The 19,002-nt window shown below is 41.0% G+C and overlaps 1 protein-coding gene across 7 annotated transcripts in view; it reads right to left on the bottom strand.

The window, feature by feature from the left end:
- Positions 1-14,793, bottom strand: part of MIA2 (MIA SH3 domain ER export factor 2) — a 44,312-nt gene extending 29,519 nt beyond the window's left edge. For 2 of the 7 annotated variants that reach the window (XM_074585205.1, XM_074585207.1), the window contains exons 1-2: positions 1,918-2,223; positions 130-261 (exon numbers count right to left, since the gene is read on the bottom strand). In XM_074585205.1, coding sequence (XP_074441306.1) covers positions 130-261; positions 1,918-1,944 — 159 coding nt within the window. In that variant the 5' untranslated portion in view covers positions 1,945-2,223. Of the gene's footprint in view, positions 1-129; positions 262-1,265; positions 1,877-1,917; positions 2,224-3,960; positions 4,059-4,180; positions 4,397-7,081; positions 9,264-9,612; positions 9,700-12,953; positions 13,088-14,501 lie in introns of those variants that run through there. The other 5 variants (XM_074585204.1, XM_074585206.1, XM_074585201.1 and 2 more) reach the window with 4 other exon arrangements.
- Between the last annotated feature and the right edge of the window lie 4,209 nt (positions 14,794-19,002).

Below are 19,002 nucleotides of genomic sequence, written 5' to 3'. Positions count from 1 at the left end.
TTTTAGGGATTCTAAAGTCAATCACAACAGATTCGAAACTCTGAAGCATTACCTATCTTGAACAGAATAACAATTTCAATTCAAACCATTAACGCACTCTACATATCTGCATGTAATTTGAACACTTACTGATTGATAACTTCTATACAGGAACAAGAGAACAGTAAAGGCTCCAACAATGCCAGCACAAATCACTATTTCCCATGGGAAACCATACAGATCAGGACCAGGTCTCATATCTTCAGGCAGTGAAGCCACAGCCTGAAAAATAAAGTAAAAAGCTTCAACTAAAGGAAAAGAGGTTAATATTTTCAACAGAAATAGACGTTACACGTTGACTTGGTTTACTCTTAAGGCTTGTACATCTGTTTTTTTCCAAAACTCAGAGAAAGAAGATAGAAGCAGCCTTTGGTTTTTAAATTGTACATCTACTAAGTGAAGAAAAAAAAAAAAGATAAAAGTTACAGCAAGATATGATGATGACTAGATAAAGCGCTGAAAAGTTTTCCTTCTGAACCTGCCAATTAAGGCAAATTCTGCTTTGAGTTGTCTACACGTTTCACTGTTAGAAGAATCAATACTGATAAGTCTCTTATGATTTACTGGTAGATTTGTTTGTTAGAGAAACCTGCTCAACTAACTTCATGCTAAAATAACATACTGAACACAGCCAATGATTTAACACATTTTAAATGCTTAAATACACTCACGTTTTATTTGTAAACGGATACCACTATTTTCTCAAGGATATAACCCGCTTAATGTAACTCACATTTACTACATGTGACCTGTGTTTAACAAAGTGTTACTGTACCGTAGAGCCTGAACCTCGATTTCTTTAATAAAACAGCCAGAATACCCCGACCGCAAGCCAAGAGGGGTGTGCGTGTGTGTGAAACCGGGGGGTAGGGGATTCGCTTCACTGCTCTGGCTTTCTGAGACCTCCGTTATTCCCGAAGAAACGGCCAGCCCCGACGGGCCCCCCGCCCCCTCGACCACGCCCGCCCCCAGCCGCGCAGCTCTCCGCCGGCTGCCGGGACCCCCCCCCGCGCCCGCACACACCGGCCAAGCAGAGCCCGCCCCTACGCCTCAGCCCTGCGCTCCGGTGCGGGGCCGTTTCTCTCAGGCCCGAGCCCCTCGCCACCACCCGGCACCGCCGCTTCCCCCAAGGCCCACGCGCTGACGCGCAAGACCCCGACCCTCGCGGGGGTCTGCCAGAGCCGGCCCCGCGGTTGGCGGGGGGGGGAGGCAGGTCCCGCACTCACCCTGCGCGCCCCTTCCAAGGCCAGCCCGCCGTAGCGCTGCGCGCTCTCCCGCAGGCCCAGCCAGAAGCTGGCGGCGGCGACGTCCAAAGCATTCCCGCGGCCGGCGGCCGCCATCTTACCGCGGCGGCGCGAGGCCCACCGCCGCGAGGCCCCTTCCGCCGCTCCGCTTGACAACCGGCCTGTACCACTGCCGCAGCCGGGGGGTGGGGGGGTGAAGGAGGAAAAAACCACTGCTGCCGCAGGAAGGGGGGAACAACGCGGGCACAGGTGGGAGCCTGAAGGGGGCGGCAGGCTGTACCACTGCTCCACGCCACTGCAGGGGGGGACGGAGCGGGAGATACCACTGCCAGGAAGGTGAGAGCACGACGGTGACAGCGGGGCCCGGGCCTCAGCGGGGCCGCCGCGGCGCCTCCAGAGGCGGCCCCGAGGGGCCGCCGCGCCTCAGGGCTGTCCTCTCCTCGCCCTCCAAGCCTGGGGGGCGGCCGGCAGAGCCGTAGGTCCCCGGGCCCTCTCCCCACAGAAAGAGCGGCGGGAAGGACTGACAGCTCCCTTCAGCCTATGCCGCCGCTGCCGCCTCACCGGCCTCCGGTACTGACGTGTCCCCGGAACCTACTCCTGTTCCTCCGCAAAGTCGCCGGTCAGGGAAACTCACCTCCCCGTCGGCGTCCGCCGTCTCCATCCGTGCCCCTGAGAAGGTCTTTAGAAAAATAAAACCGTCTGGGCTGGATCGGTGGGGCAGGGCCCGGCTCCAGGGCCCGGGGTTCCCTCACGGGCAGCCGGGGCGGACATTTCCCCGGCGGGGGCGGGGAGGGCGGCAGGTGGACCTTGCGCAAGGCGTTGAGTTGGTGCCCCGGCGGGCCGCCGCGTTACGACGTCGTTTAAACTCAATTTCTTCTGCTAAGTTTGTCAACAATGAATCGTACTAGGGCTGCTGGTACACACATAGAATCATAGAATCGTCTAGTAGGTTGTAAGGGACCTTTGAGATCATCAAGTCCAACCATCAACCTAACACTGACAAAAACCACCACCAAACCATGTCCCTCAGCACCACATCTTACATGTCTTTTAAATACCTCCAAGGATGGCGATTCCACCACTTCCCTGGGCAGCCTGTTCCAATGCTTAATAACCCTTTTTCTCAGTGAAGAAATTTTTCCTAGTATCCAATCTAAACCTCTCCTGGTGTACCTTTAGGCCATTTTCTCTTGTCCTGTTGCTTGTTACTTGGGAGAAGAGACCGACCCCCACCTCACTACAACCTCCTTTCAGGTAGTCATAGAGAGCATTAAGGTCTCCCCTCAGCCTCCTTTTCTCCAGGCTGAACAACCCCAGTTCCCTCAGGTGCTCCTCATAAGACTTGTTCTCCAGACCCCTCACCAGCTTCGTTCCCCTTCTCTGGACTCACTCCAGAATCTTAATGCCTTTCTTGTAGTGAGGGGCCCAAAACTGGACACAGTATTTGAGGTGGGGCCTCACCAGTGCCGAGTACAGGGGGAATGGAAGGGAAGATGCGAGACAGTAGCGGCGATGCCACACAGCAGTAGCTTCTCATTCATTGTGACTATTTTGGGGGTTTTTTTGTTCTTTTTTCTTCATTTTTTTACATGTACTTAACTCAATTTTCACAATGCAAGGTGAGTGACTTGCCTGTGAAACTGGTACCACCTAAGAGACCGTGGTAGGTGGAAGTGGCTTTTTTAGCTGTGTCAAACAATACAAGGATGAATTTGGCCATAGCAGTGGCCTATCAATGAGCATTGAAATCCAGTCTGGTTTGTGAGGGAAAAAAAAACACAAACCAACAAAGCCAGAGCCCTTCAGTTTTCATCTCAGGCTGCAATTTAGCCAGAATCTTTGTAAGCGCACTGGAAATCAGGAACAAATGTATATGGTTCTTAAACTTAGGTTACCCAATCTAAGCAAAGTTAAAGTACTAAAATTAATGAAGTTTACCATATACCACTTTACCTGTTATTACACTTCTGTTTACAGGGGACAGTGCAACACCATCTATCTTTTCTTATATTTCCTCTGGCAGCATTGTTTCTGGTGCAGTTATGTCCAATAAGGTCCCCATTCACTCTGTCCCTACATTTTGATATTTAAGACATCCCTATAGCAATCATAATCCCATTTTGTATTTTAGATACTTGCTTAGAAAAGTATTTTTAATGCAATTATGAATTATGGGAATCTTTGGGAATCAAAACTTTGAAATTACTTTTTAAAAACAATGGAAGTATTCTGGTTGTTTCACTCATCCTAATCCAAATTTTCTAAGTGCAAGCAAATGTGATCAGTACTATCTCGGGAACTAGAGGGAGCTATGGGTTTCATTAAAAAAAAAACAAAAAACACAAAAAAACCCAAAACCAAAAAAAACCCCCAAATGCTGATGTTTTGACCGCTGAAGTGTTTCCTGGCTGTTCTGTAAAAAACCGCACCACACTAAGTTCATTAGGTTCTGCAGTGCAAACAACAGAGGCAGATGAACAGCAGCTAACCTGACATTTTCTTGTTCTATATCTCATTTAGCATCACATACCCCCAGAAGCAAGGGGACTACAGGGGGTTTATTTAAAAGGTCTTTTTTTCTTTCTTTCTTTTTTTAAGAGCTTGATTGCAGAACATAACCAGTAACTGGATTAATTTTGCACTAATGTCAACAATATTTCACATAAGGAATTCTTACCTTTTTGATAGTGCTCGTCACTGCTGAAAATACAGATTTTATTGATTCCCTGATCTCAAGGGCATTCAAGCACAGAAATATCTGATATATCCAGCCTCCTTGTGGTTAGTTCATAAGGAAACAAAAAAGATTTTATGTTACAATTGTCAATATAATTCCAAATAAATTCTTTTAAGATTGCAAATTTGTTTTCCTTAAAATTAAGAAGCTTAACGCTTACCATTACTTGGAACATAGTTCTGGATGGCATCTGAGAAAGGCTTTGTGACATCCAGTGGAGAGTCAACTGCTGAACTGTCCGTTTTTTCTTCAGAATGCACTGAAGGAATCGCTATTGCTTTTGAATGTTGATCACTGTCACGTTCACTGTCTACAGCTGCATTCATTTCATGTTCCTTCTCTGATGTTTCTTCTAGTAGCTTTCTTCTGCCTATTCCTGCAAATAATTGTGAAGGGAAATCATGCTTATTTTCAGAAGATTCAGCTTATACATACCCACAGAGTTTTATAAGATATTAACCTCTACAGCGATTTTGATATTTTTATTTTCCTCAGCTTAAAGCCAAACACTAGCGTGCTGCATTACAGTGAAACTGCGTTACAGATTTATGATTTAAGAAATACTTGTTCAAATAACGGTCTTAGAACAGAGTTTGGAGGATAGAGCTTTAAGTAAAACTGGTGTTGTAGTAAAGCAGTTAAAATCAGTGTTCAGGAAAAAATGTGCTTGGTTTTGATAGTCAGACAATAGATTCCCTGTTCAGGATTAGTAGGTCTCCTTCTTATATGCAAATACAAGAGGGGAACGCTTTATGGAAAGAACAATTAAAAATACCATGTAGGATTAAAGATTAACAACTTCCCACAAGATAACAAACTTCACGTGAAATACAAGAAACCACAGGCATGTTCATGCAGAAGTATTACTGAAGGCACCTAGCTGCCTCAATTTCAGTGACCTGGAGTAAATTTTCCTGAAGCCAATAAAATACCGCTTTCAAAAAACCCCACAGTTTGCTTGCCCATGTAGGAAAAAAAAATAATTTACGAATTGATTAATGTTTTAATTCTGTGCTTCAAACCAGTACTGGCCAAAGATACACATCGCAAATAATCCAATATTCAAAAGTCAGAAAGAATAACTAGCTCTTAAACTGTTACCATTATCATAAATTCAGTATCATAAATCAGTCACTAACTACTATGAGTTAGGCTCGCTACCTCTTGATTTTAAATCACCAGAAGGAGACAGTGTAGTATCTGTTGTATTCTCTTCCTCAAACAAAGCATATTTTGTTCTTGCTAAATCACTGTTAGTGAAACATTAGTCCAGTACTTTTAGCTGCAGTTTGGGCTGCACACTTAATTGTTACAGCAGACAAAAGCTCTGGCAGCTGTAGAAGAACATTCCTTTTTTCCATACATTTTTCCTGCCCAATGTTGAAATTGTGCCCCTTTTGTGGCAGATGCAATCATTTGTTTCCTCTGCATAACATTGTTTTTATATGAGGAAGCTGTAATTTCATTATGAATCTTCTCAAGTTGCTGGTGCAGCTGCATCAGTTTGCTTCCCTCAGAGATACTCTCAGGGTTGCTTAACGTCTTGTTTTGACATTAAATAAAATTGTTGGAATGTAGTCAATGGTTTTGGTAAATCTGAGTGTTTATCATACAATATTTGCCTGATTTTGCTTGGTTCTGGGGACATGAATGCTGTCTGCCCTATTATGATTTTGTCAATTTTCTTGTTTTCATTGTATTCTGCAGCAGTATTTTTTCCAAAATGCCAAGCTGTCCCTCCTCAAATTTATCTTGCATGATTTCATAATTTTCTGGACCTTCTACAGATTTAGTAGTATCTTTTTCTTGTTCAGATTCCTTTTAATTCCATCTCATTCTTCTGTGCAGTATTTAATTCTACTGGTCCTAGTGTCCATCCCTGTTTTCATTTGGGTTTATTTTTGACAAAACGTGTATCCTCAGACTTTTTTTTTTTTCCTACAGGCTTAATTGTTAGTTTTACCAAATATATTTGCAAAGAACCCGGATGGTATGATAAAAATACTGCCTTTCTGTTAGAATATAATTTTTATTATTTATATTTCTGGACTTTGACTCTGATTTTCAGATTTTTTTTTTCTTTCCCTCTCCTATCTTGTTTTAGTATAGCAGCAATTAATTTTTCAGTATTATCCATTCTTTCAGTTACAGCAGTATCTTCTTTTTCAACGTATACTTTATCAGCCAGGTTTCTCAGTAATGCCAGGTTGCAGGATTTAACCAATCTGCTTTTTTTTAATAGCAGCCCGGCTTTATATTTTTAGGGGTTTGGGAGACACTAAGTAATGTTTTCTGTTTGTTTGTTTGTTTTCTTTAAAAATTGTCTTCTATTTTATAGGGCTGCTAGGGTAAAAGTTCATGTTCAGTCAGACTAATATCACATAACTGATTTTATTTTTACTAAGTTTTCTGTATAATTTTTTTTTTTTACTTGGATGCTGAAGACTTTGGCATTACTGTTCCTTTTGAAGTTGTGTTTGATGATGCCTTCCAAAACTCAAGAGTCATTGTCTATATTTTTTTATCTTGCACTGTCATAACAGCTTGAATGGATGGGCCTAAAGCTGATGATACAGAATAATCTTTCCTTTGTATCCCATGTGGTTTTTATATTTCTTTTTAAGATCTGGATTAAGACTGCCCTCTAACCCATTTTCTGGTACCAGAAGCTCGTGTTTGGAACATGAATTTTCCAGTGTTATTTCTGCTTCACCTTTCTGATGAGGTTGCACATTCATAGGAATTTGTTCAGTTTGTAGCTTCTCTCCTGGCAGGCTATCTGCAAGATCATCAAGTGTTGTCGTATCTTTTACTAATCTGCAAGATTTTGTTGGTTTTCTTTTCCCTCCACTGCCCTGTTTGTTATGTTGCACTACCAGCTGAAAAGAAAGATCATTCTCTTTGGAGGTATCTGCATTACTGTTATCTGATTTGTTGTGTTTAACCTTCTGATTTGAGGTGCCTTCAGTTTCTTTTCCCCATAGTATTTTACCAAGGCTTCCACTGAGGCCGTTTTCATCATGGAAGCTTAGTTGTTCTATTCTCAGCAAGCAGTTTTTACCTGCCGTTCTGAAACTCCATGTGTCCTCCAAGTGGCCAGTTTCTTCTGAAGTTTTGGTACCTGTTAAACTGAAGCCACTAGATGAGGGGTGAGGAGAGAAAGGTTGGCCTGGAGTCACTTCTTGTGACTCCTCAGATTTCTGATCCTGTTCATCATTAAAAATATGCTGACTGAAATCTTTGATGTTTTCATAAAACCCCACTGCATCGTTTTTATTCTCTGGTTTGTGAATTTTCTCTTTTACATTACCATCCATTTTAAACTGGCTTTTCAATGCTGAATTTTGTTCTGTATCACAGCATTCAACTGGTTTGCCTCTCTCGGGTGTTTCCAGAGTAAGACTTGGCTCACTGGCACATTGGGTCTTCCTGATGCCCAGGTGATTATCTGCAGTTCCTGGTAGTTCCTGACTGTTGCTACTCTTAGAAACATGTTCTTCAGCACTGGAATAACTAAATAAGGGTACATACTGTCTTTGAGATACTTCAGGTTGTTCTAGTGTTTCGACAGGTAAAATTTCTGATGCATCACTATCATCAACTAATTTGACAAAATGTTTTGCTTGTTCATTACTGTGTTCATTATTTTGCACAGCTAGTGAGGAAAACAGATTGCCTTTTTGGATTGCACCCTCATCTTTTCCAGACAGCTCCTCACTAACTCTCTGATTTGCTTGTACTTTTATTGCTCTGTTATTATTTCCTTGTAATATTTCATCATCATTTTCAGTTTGAGAGGTTTCTTCACTAAAAAGCACATCACCTTGCACACTTTGCACTTGCTCTTCTTTGGCTGTTGAACTCTGAAACTTCAGCATGTCTGCAAAATGACTAAAAGTGAAGAAATGGATCTGTTCTTCAGCTATGTCAGGCTTTTCTTCTGTGTTTTTTGTGTCTGAGAGATCACAAGTCTGAGGTGGGGTAGGAGAAGAAGAAATCTGATCTGGTGCAATTGATTCATGTCCCTGTTGGTTATCATATGTGTCCGTATTATAATTGATAAAGCTATTATAGATACTTGTATACCAGCCTGACTGGCCATGTTTGCTTTCTGAGTCCTTATTTCTCTTTTTAGCTTCAGTGTTTTTCAGCAGTTGGCTTTCTGAGACCAAGCTTTGTTCTGAACTGTAAGGTTCAACTGGCTTTTCTTTGTCACCTCTTAGTATATCAAAAGATGTTTCTGTGTTATCTGAGGTGCTTTTGTTGTCACTAAGAGTACGCATACTTGCTGGTGTCTCCCCAGGATTTGGCATGTTACTGTTTGAATCTGTTATTTCTTGTCCATAAATCTCTTCATCTGCCACTGCTTTAACTGTCTCCTTTGATTCTTTGTCCATGTGTGATTCTTTCTGGTCTAAAGTCTGCACCTCTTCATTCTTATTTGCTTCATCCTCTGTTTCTCTGCTTGGCTGGTCTTCCATAACAATTGTATCTTTCTCAGCATGGCCAAAATTAAGAACATTAGTTAAACCCAAATTAAACCAACTCGATTTGGATTCTTGGCTTTCAGTCTTTTCTTCTTCTCTCAGTAATTCTGTGGCTGCTGTTTCCTGTTCATTATTGGAATGTCCAGGCACACCAGAAACATCATGGATTTGTGGATCATTTTTTTCTGATGCCAAACCAACATCCACATTCTCTTTACCCAAGTACAGAAAGTCCGTCAGTCCACCTTGAAACCAAGCAGATGCTGGGGGTTCTTGTTCTTCCTTCTCATTTGGCTCCTGTAAGTCATTTTCAGCAGTTACCACCATTTTTCTGCCTCGGTATGTATTTTCTTCTAAAGATTCAGTAATGGCTTTTAAGGGCTCTTCATCGTTGTTACTTCCTGTGCTGAACCATCCTGCAATCCAGCTAGACTGAGTTGGAATGGCTTCTAGTGGGACATTGTTTTGCATTTCTGGCTCTTCGGTATCATCTTTTCTGTTCTCATTTTTTCTAACCAACTTTTCAGTTGCAGACTCCTCCTGAGTGGGAGATTCCTTGGAATCATTTTCAGAAATCGATTCAACTCTTTCTTCCTTTTGCATGGAGTCTCCTGTATGTTTTAAGAGTTCGTCTTCATGCAGCTTTGATTCTGCATCAAGTGATGAGTATTCACTGTCTTTGTTGTAATCATGTAATGTGCTGTCTTCATTTTCAAAAGTGTACTTGTCTCCATGAAGACAAAGGAAATCAGTTTCCTAAAAGAACAATATTAGCTTTTAAAATGTTTTCATGTGTAATTTTCTACAGCACTGTAGAAATACATACATATACAGCAATATATCTTTATTCTCTTTTTGTGTTGTTATATGTGTAGATAACTTTACACAAAGGACTGTGAGTAATTATATTCTTCCTAATGTTTCTATATCTCTTATTAGATAAAAATTATTTTAGAGGACAATACACACAAATGGAGCAATAATGAAAAAAGCATGTTTTGAATGATTTGAAATAAAATGTGCATCCACAGTTGAATTTCTAACTGGATATTAAATTTTCCAATTGCTGTCAACTACATTGGAAAATCTGGTGATGCTGGTTTACCTTGGTGAGCACTTCAACTTCTTCTGCGATAAAAACTTCCTCAACCTTCACAGCATCTTTTGGGAAATATCCAAAATCCTTTCCTTTCTGTAAAAAATATAAAAGGAATGAGAGCATTTAAGCTTCAGTGATAAGTACATTAGGTGCTTGCATCATATACGCTAGAAAAGTATGAATAAACAAGAAGCTTATAGGACTTCCCCCTACCCCCTTCATTTTGTTTGGTCAAAAGATTGGTTTACTTTTCCTTCATAAAAGTATTCCATTTGCTATTTCAGAAAGCAAATGGAAGCATATTACTCAATGCCGTTATTTTCTGTATTATTTTTATGAACGTGTGTTTGTGCAGAACCATACCAGTGGCCTTAACACTGCTTCAAATGAAGACAGTGTTGAGTGCACAGATGGTCTCAGCCAGCTCCTACTAAAATTGTCTGCAAATTTTCCATTAATTCAAGTGGGACAAAAGTCGTGCCTTAATTACCACTGACCCATAAGTTACAAGAAAAGTAGGATATGAAATTCAGGTGTGAGGCCAGCTGCAGCTGAAGAGGAAATGACAATGAAGATGGCAACACTACAGAAAATAAGTTGATGATAATACTCAAAAGAATCAAAGTAAGGGTCAGTCTGACAAGAAACCGACCAGTAGCTTTACATCAAACCATTGTACATAGCCTTTAATGGAGGAATACACCTTGGAAAGCAAGGAAGAGTGAGGTACCTGCAAAGATACTCTCAGATGAAAAAAGAAAGAGGGAATTTCACTGTTAAATGAGAAATGTGACAGATCATTTACAAACAGAAAAGTTTACCAATATGTTCTGGTTTTGAAGCACTCACACAGTTTTACTAGCAGTTGGATTTGGATCAATGCATCTGTTCCTTCTTAGCTATAACATAACTACCTGGCTGTTCTAGCTACATTGTCAGTTGTTCCAAATCATTAAATATGCATGATAACTTCTCTGGGAACTTTCCTTGAGCACCAAACCGTGAAGTCAGGTCCCAGTATTGGATCGCTGATTAAGCAACTGTAAAACCTTCTTACTCACAGACCTGTAGGTAGGTACCTGACCTGGTAGACCTGAATGGGAACCAGATGAAATCATTATAGCCAAATGATTAGATGAAGGAGACAGAAAACTTGGGATTCATAGAATCATAGAATGGTTGGAGTTGGAAAGGACCTTAAAGATCATCTAGTTCCAAACCCCCTGCCATGGGCAGGAACACCTCCCACTAGACCAGGTTACTGAAAGCCCCATCCAACCTGGCCTTGAACACTTCCAGGGATGGGGCATCCACAACTTCTCCAGGCAACCCGTTCCAGTGTCTCAGCACCCTCACAGTAAAGAATTTCCTCCTAATGTCTAATTTAAATCTCCCCTCTTTCAGTTTAAAACCATTACTCCTTGCCCTTTCGCTCCACTCCCTGATAAAGAGTCCCTCCCTGTCTCTCCTGTAGGCCCCCTTTAGGTAATTAGGTACATAAAGGCTGCTATAAGGTCTCCCTGGAGCCTTCTCTTCTCCGGGCTGAACAACCCCAACTTTCTCAGCCTGTCTTCATAGGAGAGGTGCTCCAGCCCTCGGATCATCTTCATGGCCCTCCTCTGGATTTGCTCCAACAGGTCCATGTCCTTCTTCTGTTGGGGCCCCCAGAGCTGGATGCAGTACTCCAGGTGAGGTCTCACAAGAATGGAGTAGAGGGGCAGAATCCCCTTCCTTGACCTGCTGGCCATGCTTCTTTTGATGCAGCCCAGGATGTGTTTGGCTTTCTGGGCTGCGAGCGCACGTTGCTGGCTCATGTTGAGCTTCTCATCAACCCCCAAGTCCTTCTCCTCAGGGCTGCTCTCAATCCATTCTCCACCCAGTCTGTGTTTGTGCTTGGGATTGCCCCGACCCATGTGCAGGACCTTACACTTGGCCTTGTTGAATTTCATAGGGTTCTCACAGGCCCACCTGTCAAGCCTGTCAATGTCCCTCTGGATGGCATCCCTTCCCTCCAGCATGTTGACCACGCCACACAGCTTGGTGTTGCTGGCAAACTTGTGAGGGTGCACTCAATCCCAAAATCATGTTGCCAACAAAGATGTTAAACAGCACCAGGCCCAGTACCAACCCCTGAGGAACGCCACTCATGGTGGTGACCACTTGGTGGACATTGAGCCATTGACAGCAACACTTTGAGTGCAGCCATCCAGAAAATTTCTTATCCACTGAGCAGTCCATCCATCAAATCCATGTCTTTCCAATTTAGAGACAAGAATGTCATGCAGAACAGTGTCAAATGCCTTTCACAAGTCCAGACAGATGATGTAAGTTGCTCTTCCCTTATTCACCAACGCTGTAAGCTGTCATAGAAGGCCACCAAATTGTCAGGCACAATTTGCCCTTCATGAAGCCTTGTTGGCTGTCACCAATCACCTCCTTATTTTCCATGTACCTTATCAGAGTTTCCAGGAGAATCTGCTCCATGATCTTGCCAGGCACGGAGGTGAGACTGACAGCCCTCTAGTTCCCTGGGTCTTCCTTTTTTCCCCGCCTTTGAAAAATGGGGGTTATGTTTCCCGTTTTCCAGTTGGTGGTAACTTTGCCAGACTTCCCTGACTTCTAAAATATGATGGATAGTGGCTTGGCAACTTCATCCACCAGTTCCCTCAGGACCTGCAAATGAATCTTATAAGGTCCCATGGACTTGTGAACCTTCAGGTTCCTTAGATGGACTTGAACCTTATCTTCTCCTACAGTGGAGTTCCTCATTCTCCCAGGGGCCTTTGCCTTCTGTGACTTGGATGGTGTGGCTAGAGCCCTTGCCGGTGAAGTCGCTGGGTACCTCAGCCTTGTCCATGTCCCAGGTGACCAGGTCTCCTGTTTCCTTCCGGAGAGGGCCCACATTTTCCCTAGTCTTACTTTTGTCACTGACTTACCTATAGAAGTTTTTCTTGTTGCCCTTGATGTCCTTGGCCAGATTTAATTCTATCATCAGGGCTTTAGCTTGCCTAATCTGATCCCTGGCTGCTCAGACAATTTCTCTGTATTCCTCCTCCTTGCTTCCACCCTCTGTAGGCTTCCTTTTTCTGTTCTTTTTCTGGATTCGCATCTTGGCTTTGTTTCTCCATGAGTGATCTTTGCCAAAATTTGATTTTCCCTTTCTATATAAAGATAATACCAATGACCCATCTCCCAAATACTGTATTGATCCATGACTGGTTAATATTACAAAAGAGATGGAAGATCCCCAGAAGCAAGCAGACTGCAGTTATGCTCTTACAATACTATGCTCTTACAATACTATCCAAATTATTTATGGGGAAAGTCTTTCAGATCGAAGTACTTACACTTCCTGTCCACAAATTTTCATTTTTCCTTGAAAGTTTGGAGTATACCATTATCTCTTCCCCTGTTTTGAAGTTAAGATACCGGCAATCAGGCCCTAAGTAGTCTGTAGTGGCTTGAACTCTGCTCATTGCCGCTGGAATAGTATGTAGAAAGAAAGAAACAAGTAAGTAGAGCAGCCTTTTCGTCTGAAGTCAGACAGGTTATTGAAGAAGTCTAATATATAGAAATACATTAAAACGTGTTGTTAATGCATCAATACATGGTTTATTATGATACTAATCCATTTATATCATCAAGTGGAAAACAATTAATGCAAAAAGCAGCCCTGTGTTCTTTCCCATTTGCTACAGACATCATGGAGAAAAGGTCTTGTTCTATATGGGCATTTTCCTTATTCAGCAAAATTTTCAATGCGGAAATATGTGTGGAGTATTAGCAAGTTCAGCTACTGAAGCCAGATCTAAACAGCTAAAACATATTTCCCAGGCATATTTATAATCGTATATTTTAGAAATTCTAAGTTAGATCTAGTAATTATTTTGTCCTCTATTTTGAATACATTTATTTTATGAATAGGTAAGTTTAAACCTTAAACACATTGTCAAAAACAGTTTCCAATTCAGTTTGAATTACTTTAAATTCTCTTTGGCGCCCCCACCCCCGTCTTCCCACAGAAACCACTACTGATGTGCTCTGGTCAGTTTGGAGCCCATTCCACAAAGACAGACATCTCTGAGCACCCAGAGCCCACTGAAGTCAGTACGGCTCCGTAGGAAAGTAAAGATCCATCAGCAGATGAAATTTAAGGTCTCTTCCACTTCAGAACAAGCTGTCCACATTGAAAGTGCAACAGTTAAGGCTGCCAAACCGATGGAGACAGCTTAGAAACAACTTCAACTACATACGATTACGACAGGTTTCACAAAGGTAATCAATGGATAATAAATGAGGCATTATTTATTACTGCCCGCATGTGATTCAGTGGCTCTGCCTCCTGCAGAGCTATAAACTCCCCAGGAACTCCATAATTAGTTACTGCTCTTACTTCATGGTAAAGAAGAAAAAAATAAGTAAAAAGGATATATTAACATTGGCTTTTGTAAGAAGGATTTTTTAAAAAAAAAAGAACCAAACAGTTTGCTTACAGCAGAAAAATGAATTTTGCAGAATAGGCTGTGAATGTACTGTAAAGACAAGAGATACAGTCTTCTTTCTCAGTTTATAGCCTACCATTTTTATTTTTTTTAAAGCTGCTTTATACTGCCTGTTTTGAGGAAACCTGAGAAAAACTAGCTATTCGAGAGTATTTTTACTGAACTTTGATCTTTCTATACTTACACAACACAATCCAGCAAGTATTTTTTTTTCTCTTCTTCTTTGAAATATTTAAGCCTAATGCTCATAAACTTAGTATATTTACAACAAACATTTTCTGTGACTACTCATTTTCAGTCTGTTTCATTGCTAATTTCGCCATTATGATTCGTAATAGCTGCACATACACCACAGACTCCTTTTGAAAAAAAAACAAAAACTTTTTTACTTACTCTCACATTCCTGATCACCACACTTCTTCCATTCTGAAAGTACCTTTGTAGTCTGCAGACTTCTTAAAAATGAAATCACTAACAGCAAAATTCTCTGATCCAAGATCCTTGACATTTTAGATTAAATCTAGAATGCGCTAAAACTGCGGAAACTGCGGAAGCTGCATCAATGTGTGGTTAGCAAGGTCTACGTTGTTTTTCTTCGCCTAACAAAACATTGCAAATAAACTTATAAACCTGTTTTCCTTCTCTCATCTGCTTAAACAGAAGTACACTATCCTAACCTGCTAACAATTTGCAAAGTCAGGTGTTCTGATTATACACATACGTTTAATAATTAACTATGTTCTGATAGCTAGACTGAGGTTTTGAATACAAAGAAACCAGTTCTGGTCATATCACAATTTAGCCTCTATCAGATAGGTTCTTCCTACTGAGTTTGTGGAAGATTGTGTTAGGGGAAATTCAACAAGAGCTGTATTAGAATTTTTTCTGGATTATGAATGCACTTTTAATATACACCTTCCATTTGATTTTAAGATGGACTATCAATTTTAGGCTTATATTGATTTGCATGGTTGCTAATACAGCTGCTGACGATTTTCTAGCTTTTTTTTTTTGTTTGATACACTGTATTTTGTGTACACTGTTGTGTTTTAGATTAGGATTTAGGTAGGTGGTCATTGGGAACGTGGAACAGAAATTTTTTCCCACGTACTCTTTTGGAGTTTTCTCATGCACTGCATATGCCAAGCACAATCCTTTAGCATAGGGAATGCTTACTCAACTCCAACATCTTTTAAAGGTGCTTGGCAGTTTTCAGACAACTAGAAAATCCATATGCTATCTCTACACCATGTGTCACAAAGCAATATACCAAAGCTAAGCAGATGATATGTCCTGCTTTTTAAGGAACACCCTCTGTTTCTTAGCAACCTATTATCCACTATGGAGTTATAAATAATGTTTTCTCTAATACAGGTTATGCTTTAAAGTGGTAATTATGCAGGGAGTTGTACACTGGTTACATCGGTAGGAAGTTGTGCTCTAAATGAAATTTTGCGGAGAGGTTTGTATTAGAAGTAGGCTTTGCTTCAAAGGCTTCATGTCATCGTCCTGCACTTCCATGGTCACCTAAACACAGTATGTCTAATTTACCTACAAAGGGGCTTTACCTTTCCTTTCCCACTCTCCTGCATAGGGTAGCCTCTTCTCTCTCTCTCCTTGGTAGCGCCCCAAGAACCTGCATTCCTTCCCAGCCTGATGATATTTGCTTTCTAGCAGGCCTGCCCCTCCTTCAGTCCTGAGTGTGACTCATGCAGAATTCGCTCTGCTTTCTCTTTCCACGAACCTAAGCTGTGTCCTACTTGCAGCATAGGCCCCTGCTCCCTCCTGCTCCTCAACTGAAACCTGCCAGACACCGGTGCTCAGCCTGATCTACTGAGCCAGCAAACAGATCATCTACCCGAGGGCACAAAGCGAGCCAGGGTCACATTAACCAGCAACGTCCTGCAAACAAAAAAATCGCAGTAGATGACATCTCCTCCAGTTGCAATCTAACACTTTGGCCCCTTCCTTTGCCGCATGACCTGGTAGTCAGACGGGCCTATCCTATGACCCGGGACACCAGCTGCCTCTGCTGTTAGGTAATCCGCCAGAATGCCGTCCTCTGCACCAGGGAAAAATACACTACAAATCAGCCCTCCCAACTCGCTCCTGACTAGCTTTGGTGCAGCCCCATCCCCAGCATCAACCATCAACATTCTCTCCACCCCCCTGGATCTTGTGTTCCTTAGAGGGCCAGTGACTGGGGACCTTCCCTGGGGTCCTCTAGATTTATCTGTAGGAGGTGAAAGGGGAGAAATGGAATACCAAGCAGCTAAAACATGACAAATGCAAAGAAACCTGCTGAGAAAAAAAAAAAAGCCTGTCTTCCTTTTCCTTTTTTTTTTTTTTTTCTTTTTCTTTTTTTCTCCATTCCCAAGTCTCTACAGATTAGGACAGATGAGTGAAACAGAATATACAATAAATTTGTAGAGCGAGTCCCTCCAGTATATACTGTGTTGTACAATATCAAAAAAAGGACAAAATTTTTATCCCACCAATTTAACAACTGGTCAAGAGTCTTTCATAATGTTGCACGCCAGCCAGGAAACATGGGACAAAACCCAATAACAGGCCTAGAAAGGTTAATAGTCCCTTTTCCAGCCTGGCAACATAAAGCCGATTCACCTAAAAATGGAAAAGCCAGGTATTCTGATACCTAAAATTACATACTTCAGCAAGTTTGTGTGGTAGGACAAATGATCAGACCCACACCTTGAGATCTGCATGTTGTTACTGTATTTGTCAAAATAGCCCTGAAAATGGCTCTGACTTCAGCTTCATATGGATACCCAAACTAACTCTCGTCTTTATATGTACATAAAATGTTGCAGATCATCCAAGCTACTCAGTTTAATCTACATCTGCAATTTTCAAGTTATTCTGGGCATCACTCATTGTGATCTCTGTTCCCTGTTATTTGTTTCTCAAGTAACTTCAATAAGTCATATTTACATTAAATCTTCTTTTCTTCTAGGTGTAAATCCTATACTTGCAAATGTTATACAAATGTAACTTCTAATCACCTTTGAACTAAAGTCAAAGGTAAAGACTCATGGAGTTTATCATAGCTGGCTTCCAAAGGACAAAGTTGAAAGCTTTATAGCAGATAGAGTGAGACTCCAGTTAATTGCTGTTCTGCGGAACTGAAGCAACAAATGTGAGTACTATTATACCTTCGATGCTAATGAATGAGTAAGGTCTATTTCCAACAGCTTTCGTTAGGATGAAACTATTAACTTCTTATTTGCAGTGAAATCTTAGTAACTTTAACTACCGAGCTAGAAACGCAGAGATCCCTAATGATGTATTACAATTCACAGAAGGATCAACTCACAATAAACGGTGTAATTTAAATAAACCGAGTACCATGGCACACTAGATGGCTCTTTTAAGATGTGATTTTGTGTAAGTACAAGAGATGTTGCATTTCCTAGACTATTCAGTATCTGCATTAACAATCAAGATCCCTAAGCAAATCATAAGTCGGCAAAAGTTTTTTAAGTACATAAAAGTCAACACCTATTTTATAATAACATCAGTATATACAGCTTTGGCTATATTTTTATGATTAGCACCAAAAAGCTCCATACGGAATGTAGGGTTTCACAGTGTAGAATATTGCACTAATACATGGAAGAATAAAGTCCATGGCAAAAGCACTTTAAAAATATAGTTCTCTTGACTTAGGATGTTTGGATGAAAATACAGATCAACTTTCACGTTGAATCAAATGTCATGCCAAAAACATTTTTTTTAAACAAGTATCTTTTAAAAATTAAAAAGTCAAAAGGAAGAAAAGGAACATTAATTCACTCTTACAGTTAGCCAAATCTAAACAGGTAACAGTTGTTCATCATCCAGGTTTAAATCAACTTTCTTAGCCAGAATAACAAAAGTAAGAAAAAGCCATTATTGCTTCCCTATTACAAAACTAGTTACGAGCATGACAACTAACTGCATTTCTAGAAAATCATGGAGCTCGTGACTTATATTACTTTGAATCTTGATAATACGTTTGCCAGCTTTGAATGCCTCACGTTTTGCCATATAATAGAACACTGTCACCTAATAACAACTGCCTGAACAAGGTTTGTGGTAAAACACAGCATTGCTATAAAATTGAGATGAGAAAAGAAAAAAAAAGTCTGAAAGAGCAAAATTATATCCTCCAAAACACAGATCTCTGTATATTACTCATACATCACTGCCACAACAATTGATCCCGTCATGTAGTCTCAGAGACATACTTTTCTGAGCAGGGAAACTCATTTTAGAGATCTAGGACATACATAAAATGAATAGGTTTGTCCTGTTGTACCACAGTAATTGCTACAAAATCAGGAGCTGAACCTGAATCTCAAAATTATAACTGGGACCTAACCACAAGACCATTACTTTCCCAATAAACAAAAGATGCTCTAGAAACCTATTTGCAAATTTTTTTTTTGTTTTGGAAATTACATTTGCGCTGTGTGTGTGTGTTTAGTTCACTAATACCTACTTTCTGCAGAAAAATTATTTTCAGTTTTCCTTGGAATACATACAATGAAGCACAAAGACATCACCTTAAGTAAAGAAAAGAAGCAGGAATTTGAAGAGATGTACCTTTTACACAAAGTCGTGTTTCAGCTTATAATTAATGAACAATCTGCGTAAAATCTACTCTGACAAGGACTCCGGGTGGAGCATCATGGAAAAAACCACATTCTTGGAGCCTTCCAGTTTAGCTGTGCATCAGGACTGAAGGAAAGGCAACAAGTAAGTGGTATAAAGTCAGTGCATAGTATAAAAGCTCCAAAAAACCTCCCAAAATCCCAAAAAACCAACCACCTTCTAAAGTTATACTTAAAGCTAGAAGCGACCATCTGATGGAAGCACTCCACAAGACAGGCAT

Source organism: Larus michahellis, chromosome 4 (genome assembly GCF_964199755.1).
Source record: "Larus michahellis chromosome 4, bLarMic1.1, whole genome shotgun sequence".
NCBI classification, from domain to species: domain Eukaryota; kingdom Metazoa; phylum Chordata; class Aves; order Charadriiformes; family Laridae; genus Larus; species Larus michahellis.
The sequence above is the reverse complement of the archived record's forward strand: the minus strand, read 5'-3'. Positions and strand labels throughout refer to the sequence as shown.